This window comes from Phymastichus coffea, unplaced genomic scaffold (assembly GCF_024137745.1).
Source record: "Phymastichus coffea isolate CEN01 unplaced genomic scaffold, Cenicafe_Pcof_1.1 PCOF00005, whole genome shotgun sequence".
NCBI classification, from domain to species: domain Eukaryota; kingdom Metazoa; phylum Arthropoda; class Insecta; order Hymenoptera; family Eulophidae; genus Phymastichus; species Phymastichus coffea.
The window spans coordinates 2,499,588-2,516,070 of record NW_026706816.1 but is presented as its reverse complement, the minus strand read 5'-3'; the positions used below and the strand labels follow the sequence as shown (position 1 = coordinate 2,516,070).

At 34.3% G+C, this 16,483-nt stretch overlaps 1 protein-coding gene across 1 annotated transcript in view; it reads left to right on the top strand.

Moving 5' to 3' along the window:
• The first annotated feature begins 9,007 nt into the window (after window positions 1-9,007).
• Window positions 9,008-16,483, top strand: part of LOC131667528 (troponin C, isoallergen Bla g 6.0101-like) — a 540,200-nt gene continuing 532,724 nt past the window's right edge. The window contains exon 1 of the mRNA XM_058941001.1: window positions 9,008-9,120. Within this exon, the coding sequence (XP_058796984.1) occupies window positions 9,118-9,120 (3 nt within the window). The 5' untranslated portion in view covers window positions 9,008-9,117. The remainder of the gene's footprint in view (window positions 9,121-16,483) is intronic.

The window sequence follows — 16,483 nt, the reverse complement described above, 5'->3', positions numbered from 1 at the left end:
AGAACAATATTCTCGCTATTATAGTTTGGGCACGATAATAGAGGGGCGTTATAATTGCTATCCGATGGTTCTATAATTCCTGCCGTTAAGAGCTTAAGAACTTCATTTTCAACTATTTCTTGCATCTTTTGTGGAAATGGATATTGATGTATATGTACAGGGACGTCATCTGTCGTAACTATTTTGTGTCTTGCCATGCTGGTGGACGTTAAATTTTCAGTAAGTAAATGAAAAGCTTTATCTGTTTTTTTGATTCTAAAATTTTTATTCTGAAAAAAAAGTTCTAAAATCTTTGTATTTTATCGTCGGGTAACTCTTCGAAGTTAATCTGATCGACTCGACTGCCATCCGAACCCGAAGTATTTCTAAAAGTCTGGGAATGATGAAAATCTTTCTATAACAAGGTAATCTGAGGTTTCGTTAAATATATTGTATGCGTTACCTTCTGAGTCGAACTTAAATGTAGCAAGCACATGGGTTTGTTTGATTTCTCTTTCGTTGTTTCTATGTAATATTTCTCTCGTATTTTCAACACATTTTTGAACTGAACTGTGTAGATTCTGTATCACATTATCTACTGTGATAGAGGCGTTTTCTTTGACGTAACTCTGAACCAATAAATGAGGCCTGTTCTGTACCTTTTCGTCCTGTGGTACCTCGTTTATAGGTAATCTGTTTCTATCTACGTTATAATTTTTGTTAGGGTTTAGTTCAAGATCAATAAGTTCGTTTAAAATTCTCGTAAAATCGTTAATTTCATGACTGGTTTTTATCGAACTGTTCTTGTTTTCGCTTACGTCTTCCAAGTCGCTTATATTATCAGTGAATATGTGTGTGGGAAAAGAGGAAACCGATTCGTCTTCGTGATCATAACCCCATTCGTGTTCGTGGTCATAACCCGATTTGTGATATTTTTGATCTTTTAAGAACCCTGTCATTACGTTCATTTGATAATACATTTCTTCCAGATAAAGATTTAGTTTTGGAAAACAAAATTTGACTGAAATAGGTGACTGCGAGATTCACTAAACCATCTAAGTTATCGACATTTCCTGCTTTTATATTTGAGTTATCGAACTTTAACTCAAGTATGTAACCTCTGTGAAAAGAAATCTGGACAACAAAACAAAGAACAACTGGTATTATCTCTAAGTATCCTAGATTTACATGGTAGATTGGTTTTTCTCTATTGTAAGAATTACATTTACCGGACGCTGGTTCATGGCAGACCTCGTCGCGGACCTGTCTGTACGTTTCCCACTAATTTTCTTTCTTGTTCTTCGCACCATGCTTTGTACTTGAGACTTAAGCAGTCATTTACATGGTGTCCGATTCTTTTGCAATGTGTGCAATTGGCTTCTGCATCGTATAGTTTTTTTTTTCGAATTTAGGTGTTGGTAGTAAGTTTGAATTTCTAGGCCTCCTTTTTGGACTGGGATGCCTCGCTGTAGACGGTAATTGGGTTTGTGTCCGGTGGGCTGGCTATTCCGTTGGTTGATGGGCTGCAGTTGGTTGTCCTGCTTGAGATGGCCTACTACGTACTTGTCGGTAACGGTTTTCGTAACTCGTTTGCGCCATGTTTTTGCCTGTCTCTCTGAATCTGTTTTTCTATCTTTATTGCGTCATTGAAGACTTCCGGCAGCGTCATTCCTTTCCAGTTTTCTAGCCAGCAGTGAAAATTGAAATGTAGGTCGTCGCGAAACCTTTCTATGGTTTCGTTGTCTAATTTTGCTTTTTCCATCAAGGACAACTCTGATTTCGTTTCGTTTCTAATATCATTTTCTATGCAATCTCTAATGTTGGTTATTCTATTTATGTAATCAAATATGTCCTCGCCGCATCATTTTACTTTCCCGCAAACTCGCCGCGATAAATGTTCGCGCTGATGCTCGGTGAAAATACTTGTCTCAACAGTTTCGAAAAATCTTCGAAGTTAGTAAATCGAAGGTCCTCGATAGCCATAGAGGCTCTGTCATCTAACTTGTTCGTTAGGAGCTTGATTAATTCTGTTTGAGCCTCCGACGGTACCAGTCTCTGAGCACGGCGACATACGCGTAAGAATTAAGGCAAGTTTGTGCCATCGACAAAAGGCACTTTTGTAAGGGCTTCTTTAATCGTAACTGAGACCGATACTGTTAAGCTTTGTTGGGTAATAATCTGGCTCGGCGTTACATCCCGTCTTAAATAATTTACTAATGTTGCTTTAATATCAATAAAAAGATCCGAGATTTTTTATCTCATCTCTTTGGCTAATGGAGTACTAGAAGGACCCTGGATAGGGTAAGGCTCTCGGTTTTGAATTTGTATTTGTTAATGAGTAGTTTATAACTGTTTAATTTCTATAACCTAAAGCAATGGTCTTTTTATTTTCTTCCGCGAGGACAGTGGATACTTGTTCTGCAATTTTCTCAGCTTCTGTCTTAATCTGTGTAATGTGGCACATTACAAGGCCTTTCCTGAGTGCTGCATTGTTTGCAACACCTCAGAAAGGCCATCCCCGTCCCTTGCCGCCCCGTAACCGGTTGTTCAAAATAAAACTAAACAAGCCCTATACCGAATAATTATTATTTTTCATGTCCGAACGACCACGCCTGAGATATGGGCGAAACAAACTTGCCCAACGCGATCCGACGGACGCTCAAAGAGCAGACAAAAAAAGGAGCACACCACAGGAAAAAAGAGAGCGCACACACACACTCACTCACAGACACTCCCGACCACGTGTTGCCGGCCGGCAAAAGAAAAACGCAAAACCTGACTGGGAAATGCAACGGAGATGCATGTTGATGACACATGCAGATCCGTTACACTCCCAGACACCGACACGAACACTCACGAGGCACTGACACTCCTGGGGCGAGCAGAAAATCGCCGATGAAGTGGCAGCCGGCAATCAGCTGTGTCGGGCTGCCGAACACCATCGGCGACATCCTGAGCGCCACACACACACGAAAATCAGCGACCACACACTAACACCCGGAAAAGTACCACAGAACCGACACGGGAGCGCCCCAGGAGGCACTCCAACAACCGGCACGAGGACACGAGGCGTACGCACTAGGAACTGAGCGGCCATCTTGATGCGCCGATATAGACTGAGAGCGAGCGAGCGAGACAGACTGAGACAGAGCGAGCGAGACAGAGCGAGCGAAGCAGACTAAACAAGAGCGAGCGAGACAGACTGAGACAGAACGAGCGAGACAGAGCGAGCGAAATAGACGAAACAAGAGCGAGCGAGACAGACGATATAAAATAATAGAATAATATGCAAATGCGAAGATGAGGGCGCTACAAATGAAACGGCACATTATATACGTATCTCTGATAATAAAATAAATGTTAAATTGGAAAAGAATGAAAACGAAACAGATATCGAATTGTAAAATTCGCACGCGGCCGACACCCCTATTATGATAGCGAGCGACAACTACCCCCTTTAGATTTAATAATAATTTAACTGACCGAATTCGAACATCTGACAAAATTCGCTAGTGACGTCACGACCAATAGGCAAATTAGAATAAAATTTGATTTCCGTCCGCATAGACGAATAGATAAGAGTAGGGGTAGATCTTTTCCGACAATTAATGATAGATACCTTAGTGGGGGGTGAGAGAGAGTAAATAACGACGAAAGTAGGAGAGTTAAGGAGGGCGCTGTATTATTCTAATTTACATACGGACTAATGATAAAAATCCGGAGGGCGCTACCGATATCCGAATTAGCATACCGACCAATAATAATATTTCTTCTCGGAAAGAGGAGAAGAGAAACGATCTTTGACCGCGAGAAGCCGATTCTCGTCCATTTTGCCACTGGATATCCGCAAGGAAGGAGCCTCTCTCTATTGTTAATCTCGCTAGACGCCTCAGATATTTCGCTATTGGAGATCTAGAGAGCAGGAGTCTCTATTAGCTGATTTTCGCTGTCGAACCTTTAGCGCTAGACGCCTCTTATACTCCCTGTTGCCAATTTTGTTTGCCAGTACCGCAAGGAAAATTTGTAAGTAGGCAAAATGCCGCTCAATTTTAATTAATCGCGAAGTGCGGGAATCGATAGTTCAGTGCCGTAGGTCGTCGCGACGCGTGGATCCGTCGACGTCGGTGCCTATAGGATCGTGCTGACCTGTCCGCCATTCCGCGAATTTAAATTGAGTGTTCGGTTTACGAAAGAGATTCGCGATTTAGGATTCGCGCTGACCTTCGTTTACCAGTTATTGAGTGTAAAGTTTACGAAAGAAATTTGCGACTTAGTATTCGCGCTGACCTTTCGTCGACTTTATTAAGTGTTCGTTTTGTGAAAGAAATTCGCTACTTGGTATTCGCGCTGACCTTTCGTCACGTTTATTAAGTTCGTCTTACAAAAGAAAATTGCCAGTTAGTATTCGCGCTGACCTTTCGTCACGTTTAGTAAGTTCGTCTTACAAAAGAAAATTGCAAGTTAGTATTCGTGCTGACCTTCCGTTAGTTACTTAGTACCAACGTAGGTTCCGTTGAAGTAAATTGTTTTGACTAATTAGTGGTGCTGACCTTTCCGCCATTCTCGCAAACCGAATTTGAGCGTTAGGTCTTATAAAGGAAAATTGCGATTTGTTACTCGCGCTGACCTTTCCGCCATTTTAGGAACCATTTAAATTGTATCTTAGGGATTAATGAAAATTCAGAATTTTACCGACCACGTTTATTCCAACCTCGTATGTGAGAAACTATCAATACATCAATTAACAATTAATTGTCTGTATATACATATATATCTTATTTGATAACCTGCCCCTGTTGCATGTTAGTGATTTTCAGCCGCGGTCGGTTACATACGGGTTTATTAATTCGCTATATTTTCGGATTGTTCGTTAGGTAAAATACGCGCGATTTCGAACGTCCTCACGACCTGACTTAAGGAGTCATCACCTGAGCTGCCGGCATACACTAATCAAGGAGGAAATTAGCATCGAAAGTTGGACACCAAAGGCCTGGACTTCGGATACAACGCGTATCCCCCCATCTGCTTACTCTGCGCAGTCGCCGTTAGGCAGACCGGGATACGCGTAACCCTACTGACCTTACCCCCGACGATCGCCGAAATCAGCCGACGGTCTGGCGCCCTAAATAATCGGGGGTAGAACCAAACAGGCCTTGTGGCGGAAGAACTCGGAGCGCGGTCAAACCCCCCGAAATTCCCTGCCACATCTGTTGTTCTTCGGCTAGAAGAGCCGCTTCTCATTCTTTAAGTTTACTTTGTTTTTTTGACAATCGAAATTACAGTTCCTCCAATTGTTTATTTAAGTTATCCTTTTCAGCAATTTTCGCTAGAGCATGAGAAAAGAGGACTGTATCTCTCTCACTTTCGCGATGTGCTTTGGTCAAAAGCTTATCTATTTATATCACTACCTTTGATCCTTTCAAGTAAGCTTCTGTTTATTTCTTCGCTATCTTGTTCTGAGGGTGACGATCTTCCACTATCATTTTCTGACATTGTTGTTTTCCTAAAACTGTTTCTTTGGGAATAAAAGTCACTCTGTTGAAAATTATATTTGGTTGCTTGTAATCAGTGAAAAAAATTTCGTAAATTTGAGAGCTAAAAGATAAAAAGAAAGTAATAAAGTATAATAGAAGAGAAATAAAGCCAATAACACAAAAGACAGATTTTTAATTTCTTCCTAGCAAGAGCTAAAATTTCATCGGGTGTGTAAAATGTTATGCTCTAATAAGCATCACTTTCGATTATTTCCGTAAGATATTTAAGATTTAATTAGATCCGTAAGATAATTAATTATTAATTAATTATTTAATTCTGTACGACTGTAATTACGCAGCATCGAATACCTGTTCTTTGTAAGAAAGGTATCCCACCGCGGTCACCAAATGTTACAACCGGAATTTACAAATATTTATTTTTTCTTTTGAATCTCGAAAAAGAAAAACTTGTCGTGGCAGGTTACCTTCACCACCTTTGGCCTATAGTTTCTCCTACGATATATAGAACTGCAATCCGGCATTGACGAGAGTAGTGGAATGTGCGTAAAACACCGCTCACAGTCAGTTACACTTTAAAAGTCGAGAGGGATTAGCGTAATGTATCGGTTGGAGTTGAAACTTCACTGATTTTAATGGTTTTGTTTCCTTTATCCGTATTACACTATTAGTGACTTAGACGTTTCGCGTAGATAGTTACAGTTTCGCTCGCGGTCGTGGAGTGCCTCCTAGTCCTGTCCACAATCGAAAAAAAAGCCGGCAATAGCCCGCTCACTGGCATGATCACTAATGTCACCGGCAAATGGGCTAATTGCTCATTCGGCTTCGCGAGTCGTTCCTTATCCTTTTCAGCAATTTTCGCTAGAGCATGAGAAAAGAGGACTCATTTTCGCGATGTGCTTTGGTCAAAAGCTTATATTAGGCGGAAAGCTATATGTCTCTCACTCTCCGCGGGAAACGGCATAGACTTACATACACATTTCGTTTGGAGATCGATTCGTACCGAAACTGCCGAGAGCGAGGAACCACGCAGTTAGCCGTTTGCGTGAGAAAGACTGAAAGTCGCACGCAAACTGTTGTTTCGGCAACATTTCAGTGTCTGATGTCTGGCTTGTTTGGGATGTAATAAGAAGTTCTATTGAAAAATTAAGTTTCTAAATTATTGAATGAAAATGGGGCCAACTTTAAGATGAAGCTTTTTCAAAGGGATGAGAAAGGGAAAACCCAGCTAATAATAGGCCCTGCACGGCTCCGGAGGAGGCATTCTGACGTCCGTTCTCCAGCTTAGGAGTAAGTCTTGAACCAGGGATATGTACGTAGACCAAAAAGAGCGCAAATGTGAAGACGTCACAGAATTAAAAATGTCTACTCATCGCCTAGGCACTCCATAATAATTTTTTTTCAACTCCACTTTTTTTACCTACGATCAATTGTATATGTCGCAGATATGTTAGTAGCTACCTCAAATGTTTTGTAATAAACAGTCAAAACAGTGGATTGTGAAAGGTCAACCAGCTCCAAAGAAGACGAAGACAGTCAAATCGGCTGGCAAGGTTATGGCCACTGTTTTCTGGGATGCACATGGAATGATCTTCGTCGACTATTTAGAAAAAGGACAAACAATCATCAGAGAGTATTATGCGTCGTTGTTACCTTCACCTCAGTTAAATACTTTCCTTTTTCTTAATTTTTGAGCCTATTTAAGTTGTGCTTTGATATCCGATAAGAAATAGAAGAAAAGCACCTTAAGTGTTTGAATATCACAGTAAATAATTTTATCATTAGCAATTCATAATTTAATTAATTATTTCTATAGAGAATAACAACAATAGAGGCAAAAAGTCAGTCTCTTCCATTATAGTATATACCATCGTTACCACAAACTTTTTTACTTAAATAAAAATTACACGTAAATAAAATATAAATATAACATGAAAGTGAAATAAACTGTTGATTTTCTGATACGTATAGTGAAAAACTGGCATAAGAGCACACGTATTCGCTATTAAGAGCTGAAGGTTACAATCGAAATTTAAAATCAATGATAAATTTTATAAGTACAACTAATTGTTTATAATATTAATAATATAATATAATTTTTATATGAATCATACAAAGGAAGTAATGAATTAAATACATTTATATAAATCTAACCTAAATGCACATATGTTATTTCTAAAATTTCGCGATAAATAACGTCAAATCGTATAGACCAATCAAATGTCTAAATCCCGATCTTCTAAACTAACTAATCTAAACGTTTATAAGTTTCACTTCTCAAGAGTCTCTTTTTTAATGAAAAAAATAAACGAAACAAAAAAAAGGAAGAAAGAAAGGAATACTCACTTGACTATTTAATACTATTCCGTAAACGTATTAAAATTATCTACAATTAGCAATAATACTGAATACATTTTCGGTTTTCCTCACGGATATATCGGCTCTTTTACTCGCAAAATTAATTTACGTAGCTACTCAACATTGCAAATTGTTTAAAAAGTAATTTTCAATTTTTATTCAATACCTTTATCAGAATTTGTATAAATATTGATAAATATGTATACAAATATTTGTATACAGTTGTTATTTATCACCGAACGAAATTCTCCAAGTCCATTAAATTATATGCATATTCAAATACTAAGACGTATTTTAACAAAAAAATTAAACTTAATTAAAAATCGTGTAAACAATAATTAATCTTCAAATTACAAATTATATAACAAAAATTGTAATCATTCTGATATCCGTCAGTAGCAAAGTGGTAAAGTAGAGGTCTAATAATACGAAGTTTCCAATTTGATCCTCTATAAAGTGAAATTATTTTCTTCTCTTTTTTAATAATAACATATTATTTTCTGTATCAATTAATGGTCAATACAAAAACGATTATTTTGTAATGAATAAATTTTGTCGTTTTTCCAAATAACGTCATTTCATCAAAAGTCGTTATTTTTAGTCGAAAAAAAGTAATTCATGTTAGGTAAAACAAAAATTTTAAGCAAAATACCGTAATTTTTAGAATATGACGTTATTATTTTTTTCATATGCTCACTTCATATCCGTAGAAACTTATCTAAACTTCGTGTAAATATAACTAATAATTATTTTTAAATTGTATTGATTTGGGTCAATATTTCAGTATAGGATTTGATTTTAATGACTAAAATAATATATCGCCAGTAAAATTTATCATTATATACGGACATTTCCTTTACTATTTGTGATATGAACTGTTTCTGTTTCACACCCTAGAAAGTACATTGTTATGTATTTTACACGCGCGCGCGCATGTTTGTGTGTGTGTGTGTTCAATGTACAAGCATATATCAAGTGATAGTTCATTTTTAGATCACTGTTATAAATCGGACTTTTAAACGATGATAATAAAGGTGTTCTTTCAAGTTATTTTTATATCGATTACCATTATTTACCTATTCTAAAGCTATGTCAATAGAACAAATATAGCTTTGTATCTTACTCGAAATTAAGTTCTATTAAATACACTAGGAATAAGTAGTCTTGCTTATGCAAGTATTCTTTCAACATCAACTTTTGTTTTCACTATAAATCAATCTTAATTTCTAAAAACAAAGAAAGTCGGAAATATAAATTTCACCAAATTCTTTATCTTGGTTGAACCACAATGGTAAATATTGAATTCATGTTTCCCTTTTATGTCTACTACATGAAAATATTAGCTATTCAAACATTTACGTAGTGCTATGATTAGATCAGACAATAACTATTAAAAATCTATAATCTTGTTAGTATTATACACAAACAGTAAATTCAGTTTGATTAATTGCTATAATATTTTGGTTTGAAATTGATTTATTTACTAGAAGATTAATAATGGTCTTTGCTAAATATCGTGATGATTTTGAAAATTCTATCCGAAACTTACAGTTTTTAAGTGATAGGTGATAATTGGTTGTGATTACCAAAAGTATCATTTCAAACAATTTTATGTTGAATCATTTTTAGATTTTGAAGTGTGTTTAAATATTTTTGATTAATTTAAAGAAGAAATCTATTAATTAATACTCTGGTGGTACTAAACAATCAACTGTCTTGCGTTAATTTTGAAATACAATTGATATGTTACGAGAAAAGAAAAGCAGCACATAGTTAGTACGGAAGAATGTAGAAAAGTTATCTTAATACAATGATATCATTTTTTGTGGAATAAAAATACAAATTTAATAAATATAGACAAAATTATATATACGTTATATAAAGCATATCACGATGTATATGTTGAATTACCATTTATATAATATACACTTGAGGATTATAGTAATTGTAATAAGACCAAATTTCAAAAGGAGTAGAAATTATAATTTAATTCCGCATTGATATTTTTCCACTAAATTGTAAATTAAAAAAATTGTTTTGTTTAATTTATTTAACAAATAAATTCTAAAACCAAACTATTATAAAATAAATAACTATATGTGTTATAATTCATTAATACATGTTTATGTAGATGATGTTACATAAAATTGTTCTACCGATTTAAAAAGGTCAAATATGAATTTAATTTGGTAATAAAAGCATGCCTAAAACTCTCACCAAAATTCAATATTGCGTTATAAAAAGATTCTTTTAACGTATTTGATCTTAATGTTTGAATGTTTATATTCAATGTCTTCTTATAAATCAATGTCTAAATTATATAATATTCAATTTTACTTAATTATATTCAATATTACTTTTTTAAGTTGCCATGCATTGCCACAAATGAAAATAGGTTATGTACAGCTACTGCTATGATATTATTTCTTTCAACATATTAGACGTATATTATAAGTATGAATATATGAACGAAATACTAATCACGAGTTATATAAATGTAACATACAATTGAAAAGCCTATAGAATGGTGAAAATATCAACATTTTTATGAAATTTTTGGTTAATTATATTCACGATTACAAAAGTTAATGTTACAAATTTTTTATTGATATAAATAGACAATTATATGTAATAATTTTTATTATTGAATTATAACATTTTCATACGAAAGCGAAAAATTCACACGATTCTTTGAATTTAAACAAATCATGGGATATACATATTAGAAGGCATGTTTTATGATGATTCATCTCTATTGATATCTATTACATACACGTATAAGGGTGACACCTGCGAACTATTCGCACCTATCCATAATGCCGCATTGCTGATTGCATGTATAATATCTCGCGTTACTTGCCTTGTCGAAGGAGCCACCTTCGCGCTAGATGCTTCCTCAGCATTGATTCGTAACTACGTATCAAAAACTTTGTAGCGACCTTCTGACCACACTGTGAAATGATTCACTTCCCTTTATGAAGCTGGCTCACGTGCAAACACAGAGACTCGCGAAAGCATATAAATCCTGAGCATGCTGCGCACTTAAGACTTATCGTCAGATCGTGTATCTATGATCGTACGTATATCCCTCGTTTCATAAATCTGAAGCCACTGTTTGAAGAAACAAACAGATAAACCAATGTTACATGTATCCTAATTCTAGACGACTATTAACAATTCGCTTAGGCATGTTTCTTTTTTTTCAATCTCGCATTTGCGATAAACCAACTTGAGGCAACGAAATAAACTGAGAATAAAAGAACGTCAACTTCTAACAAATAATATAGGCAAAGAAATTCAAAATATTATACAAATATCATAGTTTTATATAATTACAATAAGGAATATTTTTATTGTATTTGCTAAAGCTTTCATTTTTTAATCTTAATTTTTTATGTCACTGCTTATATATCTTCGAATTAAGTAACTAGTATCAATGTTACACTACCGTCCATAAAGATTTGCCATCCTCTTGCTGAAATCATCAAAACTTTAGAGTTTTATGGCTCAGTTTCTATAAGAGCTAGAAAATCCAGCGGGATCTCATTTGAAAGGTCTTGCCAAGACCTTTCAAATGTTGTAAAACATCATTGATTTTATTTGTTTTTTGTCCAACTTGTGACGTCATAAACAAATTGTTTTTTTTAAATTTTTTCACATCAACTTCGACCCCGATTTATTTATATAACGGATTCTACGATGGAAAAATTGTATAAGCTATTCGATAGAGCTTTCAAAAAGCTACACAATTCATATCCGGAAAATTTTTTTACCTTTATTTTTTATGAGCTATATGGTGTTTTATACAAAAACAAAGATTTTCAAAAAATGGGCTGTATTTTTTTTATTTTCAACTCTAAAGAAAAAACGTGAAGAAAAAATGTAGTATTTTGCAAGAGCTATCAAATGCGCCACTCAGAATTTAAAAAAAAAAATTTTTTTTTTCACGTTTTTTAGAATTGAAATTTTTCTAGAAAAAAAACTGAAATTACATATATTTAATAAAATTAGTAAGTAACTAGTATTTATAACTGAATGGGCTTACAAACAATGATAACACGATACATTTATTGTATTCGACGTTTGTAACAGAGGAATTTGCATTGTTTTCATTTTTAATGACTTTCTACAGTATTGTGCTCACCGATAATGACTGTGATAATCACTGAGTGTTTACGTGGTTTGATTTACTTGACTTTCATGAATGTATACATATAGTAGAGAATACGTATGGAAATTCAGTCTCTTATCAGCTTTAATGAGTGAAATATCAATGTGTCCAATCTAGTCAGTAAATTATGCATGTATTTTTTGTTCATTAAAAATGACGACAAAAAGAAACTTAAGCATTGAAGAGCGATCTGAGATAGTAGCCTTACATAAAGTGAATAAAAGTAATAATGAAATTTCCAAAATTTTGAATATTCCAAGAAGAACAGTTGATTATAACATTAAAAAATTCATAACTCAAGGAAATATCAAAAACAAAAAAATTTCAGGAAGGCCTAGGAAAACTACGAGCGCTACTGATAAACACATTTGTAGTAAAAGTACACATAATCCAAGACTCACGGCACCCTAACTTGCTGTTGAAACTCAAAAAGCGTATGATGTTAAACTTAGTGTTACTGCGATAAAGAGACGACTTCATGAAGATGGACTATACGGTCGAATAGCAATTAAAAAAACTTTACTAAAACCGATTAATAAAAAGAAACGAATGGCTTGGGCCAGAAAACATAAAATTTGGACCATTGATGATTGGAAAAAAGTTTTGTGGTCTGATGACAGCAAATTCGAGGTTTTTGGTAGTAAACGCAGATTTTTGTGCGGAGAAAAAATAAGCAAAAACATTTAGAGAAAAATATGTGTGCTTCGGTTAAACATGGTGGCGACTCAGTAATGGTATGGGGTTGTTTTGGTGGTTCTAAGGTTGGTGACCTTCTTAAAATTGATGGCAAGTTGAAAAAAGAAGGTTACAAAAGAATTCTTGAAAAAAATGTTATATCTTCCGGAACAAGAATAATTGGTCGCAAATTTACGTTCCAACAAGATAACGACCCAAAGCATACTTCAAAGTTATGTATAAGTTATCTTGCTCAATTGGAGAAGAAAAAAAAATTCGTTGTGATGGAATGGCCACCGTACTCTCCTGATCTTAACCCTATCGAACTGTTTTGGGATGATCTAGATAGAGCTGTAAGGAAGGTAGGACCTACTTCCCAGAAGGATCTTTGGAATATCTTAGAAAATGAGTGGAAAAAAATAAGTGCAGAAACTTTAGAGAAACTTGTAGCACGAATACCTCGAATTTGTAAAGTAGTTATAGCAAACAAAGGTGGACATTTCGATGAAAAAAACGTTTAAATAATTAGTATTGTTTCGTTTTTGTTTACAACTGAAATTTATATTCAGATTGTGATAATATATTAATTACAAGAGTTATTAGTATTATAAAAAAGGAAATTATTATTGTTATGTTATTATTGAAACGTTGTAATAAATAAATTTTCTAGAAAAATTGTAACCAAATTATGTTAATCTATTCTGAGTAAGTAATAAATTATGGTTCAATAAATGTATCTTGTTATCATTGTTTGTAAGCCCATTCAGTTATAAATACTAGTTACTTACTAATTTTATTAAATATATGTAATTTCAGTTTTTTTTCTAGAAAAATTTCAATTCTAAAAAACGTGAAAAAAAAAATTTTTTTTTTTTAAATTCTGAGTGGCGCATTTGATAGCTCTTGCAAAATACTACATTTTTTCTTCTGAGAGTTTTTTCTTTAGAGTTGAAAATAAAAAAAATAAAGCCCATTTTTTGAAAATCTTTGTTTTTGTATAAAACACCATATAGCTCATAAAAAATAAAGGTAAAAAAATATTCCGGATATGAATTTTGTAGCTTTTTGAAAGCTTTATCGAATAACTTATACAGTTTTTCCATCGTAAAATCCGTTATATAAATAAATCGGTGTCGAAGTTGATGTGAAAAAATTAAAAAAAAACAATTTGTTTATGACGTCACAAGTTGTACAAAAAACAAATAAAATCAATTATGTTTTACAACATTTGAAAAGTCTTGGCAAGACCTTTCAAATAAGACCCCGCAGGATTTTCTAGCTCTTATAGAAACTGAGCTATAAAACTCTAAAGTTTTGATGATTTCAGCAAGAGGATGGCAAATCTTTATGGACGGTAGTGTATGTTATCAGTATTATGCGTGGTAGTAGCACGATACCTCTTTCACCGAGAAGAATATTATTCAAGATGCGGTAGTATAGTAATACAGATGGTACATAGTAGTAGTATGGTAGTCCAGACGCTGTATCAAATTCAATGAATAGAAATTTCCGTCCGACAAACGTGATAGAGTTAAACACGGCCGCAATCTTTGACTATACATGAGTGAACTCTAGCTACGATGTTCAACACTGAGGGCTGGCAATACATTTAAATCAAAAGCGATAGGTATATTTTATTTTTTTTTGCATACATAGATTCTGGAGCACTCATTTATTATCCCTCCACAAGAATTAAAAAAATCCCCACACTCGTTTTTCGTAATGCATTTTTTATTAAGAAAATTCAATATCGATATGCAAACAAAAATTTGACCTAGTGCAGTTACTTAATTTATTTAATAAAATAATATTGACTTATAATGATTTCCGTTATAAGAAAAAAAAAGACTTACAATGATAATACGACAATTTTGATACCTATTAAAACTATCTATGTAAGTATTTACACTGTATATATGAAACCAATATATTGCAATGATAAAAGTGAGCTTACAAATATATAAAATGAATCAAAATAATCTATCTCTTACTATCCCTTTATAAAAAAGTGATGGAAGCCATATTGAAGCATTTTATTCGTGACCTGATTGGCCCAAATGAAAAAAACCGCGAGAATTTAAATTGATTTTAGTTGATTTTGTATTTCAAATTTAATTTAATTTGTTTTTAGCAAAAAAATAAAATATAAAAAGTATAATCTTTCATTCATCATTTATAATCATAATGTACTTCATTGTTTATCAGTATTATCCCTTATAAAAAAGTCATGGATGCCACATTGAAGCATATAGTGATTTGATGGCTGAGATATAATTGTGTGATACGAGGTGTGTTCAAAAAGTAAGGTGACTTTGTATTTTTAAGAAAAAATATTTATTTATTTATCAATATTTATGTTGTCCCCTTCAAAGTAATCCCCCTCAGATACAATACACTTATGCCAACGGTTTTTCCAATCCTCAAAGCACTTCTCATAAGCACTTTTCGGTATAGCCTTGAGCTCTTCCAGCGATGCAGTCTTTATCTCTTCAATCGTTGCAAATCTCCGTCCTTTCATAGGTTTCTTTAGTTTTGGGAAAAAGAAAAAGTCACATGGGGCCAAATCCGGTGAATATGGTGGCTGAGGCATGATTGTGATGTTGTTTTTGGCCAAAAAATCTCTCACAAGCAAAGATGAATGAGCATTATCGTGATGCAAAAGCCATGAATTGTTTTTCCACAATTCTGGGCGTTTTCTTCGTATTGCTTCTTGCAAACGGCACATAACTTCAAGATAATACTGTTTATTGACCGTACGTCTATATGGTAAGAACTCCTGATGCACCACGCCATGGTAATCGAAGAAAACAGTGAGCAAAACTTTGACATTTGATCAAACTTGGCGTGCTTTTTTCGGTCTTGGCTCAACTGGGCTCTTCCATTGGGACGATTGGACTTTGGTTTCGATATCATAACCATATACCCATGATTCGTCTCCAGTTATGACCCTTTTGAGTAAATCTGGGTCGTCGTTGACGTCATTCAACAGTTCTTGAGAAATGCTCATGCGATGGTTCTTTTGATCAAAATTTAGCAATTTCGGAACAAACTTCGCTGACACACATCTCATGCCCAAAACGTTAGAAAAAATTTCATGGCACGAGCCAAGCGATATACCAACATCCTCAGCAACTTCTTTGATAGTGATTCGACGATTTTCCAGCACAATTTTCTTCACTGCTTGAACGTTTTCATCAGTTATTGACGTGCTTGGGCGTCCAGAGCGAGGCTCGTCATTGGCATCTTCCCGGCCATCTTGGAAGAGTTTGTACCACTTGTAAACATTTTTTTTACTCAGAACAGTTTCACCGTATGCCACCGTCAACATTTCAAGTGTTTCGGAGTACTTTATTTAATGTTTTTCACAAAATTTGATGCAAATCCTTTGATCCATATTTTCCGATAGCAAGAAATCGCCGAGCACGCAAAACACTTATAACCTTTACGCCTCTTACAACCAAACAAAAAATGCTATACACTTGAAACTTGGTACAGATGTTTGGGAAGAATGTACCAACATAACAAAATAAAAAAATCGATAATCGAAAGTACGTTGCCCGTGAAATTTGAAAAGTCACCTTACTTTTTGAACACACCTCGTATACTTATGTAGCGGAAAATAAGCATACAGGTGTGGTTTTGAGTTGAGATTTTACTAATAAAAATTCAAATCATCATAATTTATTATACGGATAATTTTGAAGATAAGGAAGTAAAAAAGTAGACTGTAATATTGTTTATACACTCATAATATGAAACTAACAATGAAGAAATCGTTTCATACAAATAATATAGGTTGAAATTGCTC